General features: G+C 63.4%; 1 protein-coding gene across 1 annotated transcript; it reads left to right on the top strand.

Moving 5' to 3' along the window:
* Positions 1-87: 87 nt before the first annotated feature.
* On the top strand, positions 88-1522 carry ETH_00039530 (uncharacterized protein; the record flags this gene model as incomplete). Its single annotated transcript, XM_013375145.1, has 1 exon — positions 88-1522. A coding segment is annotated over one exon (1435 nt), but the record flags the coding sequence as incomplete, so codon positions are not given.
* Positions 1523-1616: the final 94 nt, after the last annotated feature.

Raw genomic sequence — 1616 nt, 5'->3', positions numbered from 1 at the left:
GCTGCTGCGGCGGGGCCCCAGGAGGGCGGCGCACCTGCCTCAGCAGCAGCAGCAGCAGCAGCAGCAGCAGGAGCTGCAGGCACCCGGATGTACCCCGAGCTGCTGCGCGGCTACAGCAGCTTTGCTGTCAGCGAGGGGGGTTTGCTGCTTGCTGCTGCAGCAGGAAGAGATGTGCAGCTTTTTTCTATGGACACTCTTGCGCTCTACGCCTACGTGCAGCTGCACTGCAGCAGCAGCAGCAGCAGCGAGAGCAGCAGCAGCAAGCAGCAGCAGCCACCAGCAGAGGAAGTGCCGACGAATGGGCGCGCCGCAGCAGCGGCAACGCCAGCGACTGCAGCAGCAGCAGCAGCTGCTGCTGCTGCTGCTGCGGAAGAGCTGCCAGGGCCTTCGCGGGGCTGTAGCCTGCCAAACGGATTAACGGAAATGCCGCTTTTGCAGCAGCAGCAGCAGCAGCAGGAGCTGCAGCCAGTGCAGCAGCTGCAGTTTGCTGCAGCAGACCGCGTGCTGCTAGTGCTTACTGGCTGCTGCCGCCTTTTCTTATTCTCTTTGCTGCAGCAGCAGCCGGCGCTGCTGCTGCTGCTGGACCTGCACCAGGTGTACATGCAGGCCATCCCTGCTCTGGGGCTGCAGCAGCAGCAGCAGCAGCAGCACCAAAAGCAGCAGCAGCAACTCCTCGCGAGGCGCAGCAAGGCTAAAGACGATGAAGCGGAAGCTAACGACGACGCCGAGCAGCAGCAGCAACAGCAGATGGAGGAGCAGCAGGAGCACAAGCAGCAGCAAGCTGGGGGGGAGTTCGAACAGGAACAGCAGCAGCAGCAGCTGGAGAGCGTCGAAGCTTTGAACTCCAAGGAGCAAGAGCAGCAGCAAGAGGCGCTGCAGCAGCAGGACATGCAGCAGGAGAATCAAGAGACGCAGCAGCAGCCACAGCAAACGCTGCAGCAGCAGCAGCAGGAGCTGCAGCAGCAGCAGGAGCTGCAGCAGCAGCAGATGGCTGAAGGCAGCACCGCTCAGGCCCCCAGAGGGCGGCCTGGTGGCAGCAGCAACAGCAGCAGCCGCAGCAGCAGCAAGGGTCAAGCGTGTGCCGAGGAGCAGCAGATGGGTGATCCAGCAGCAGCAGCAGCAGCAGCTGCTGCTGCTGCTGCTGACACCGAGAGAGTGAAGATCTGCTGCCTGCAGCTGGTCTCGCTGCTGCTGCCGCCTGCTGTGTCTCTCACAGAGCGGCGGGCAGATGATGCCTGGCGGCTTGCCGTTGCTGCTGCTGCTGCAGCAGGAGAGGCAGCAGCAGCAGCAGCAGCAAATGCTGCTGCTGCTGCGGACGAAAAGAGTCCCCGAGCTGCTGCAGCAGGCATGAATGCCGCGCAGGCCGACGGCAGCCCGTCAGCTGCAGCTGCTGCGGCTTCAGATGAAGCAGCAGCAGCAGCAGCAGCAGCAGCAGCAACAGATCTTGAAGCTCTATCAGGCGGAGGCCGCATTTCCCTGATTGTTTCATTTGCTGCAGACCCTCGGGCTGAGGGCGAGAGCTGTACGTACACTGCGCCGCTGTTGCTGCAGTTTGCGTTGCAGCCGCAGCAGCTGCTGCTGCAGTATCTGCGGCAGCAGCTGCTGCGGCAGCACCG

This window comes from Eimeria tenella, genomic scaffold (genome assembly GCF_000499545.2).
Source record: "Eimeria tenella Houghton genomic scaffold, Eth_scaff2560, whole genome shotgun sequence".
NCBI lineage: Eukaryota > Apicomplexa > Conoidasida > Eucoccidiorida > Eimeriidae > Eimeria > Eimeria tenella.
This window is presented reverse-complemented; position numbering and strand designations above follow the sequence as displayed.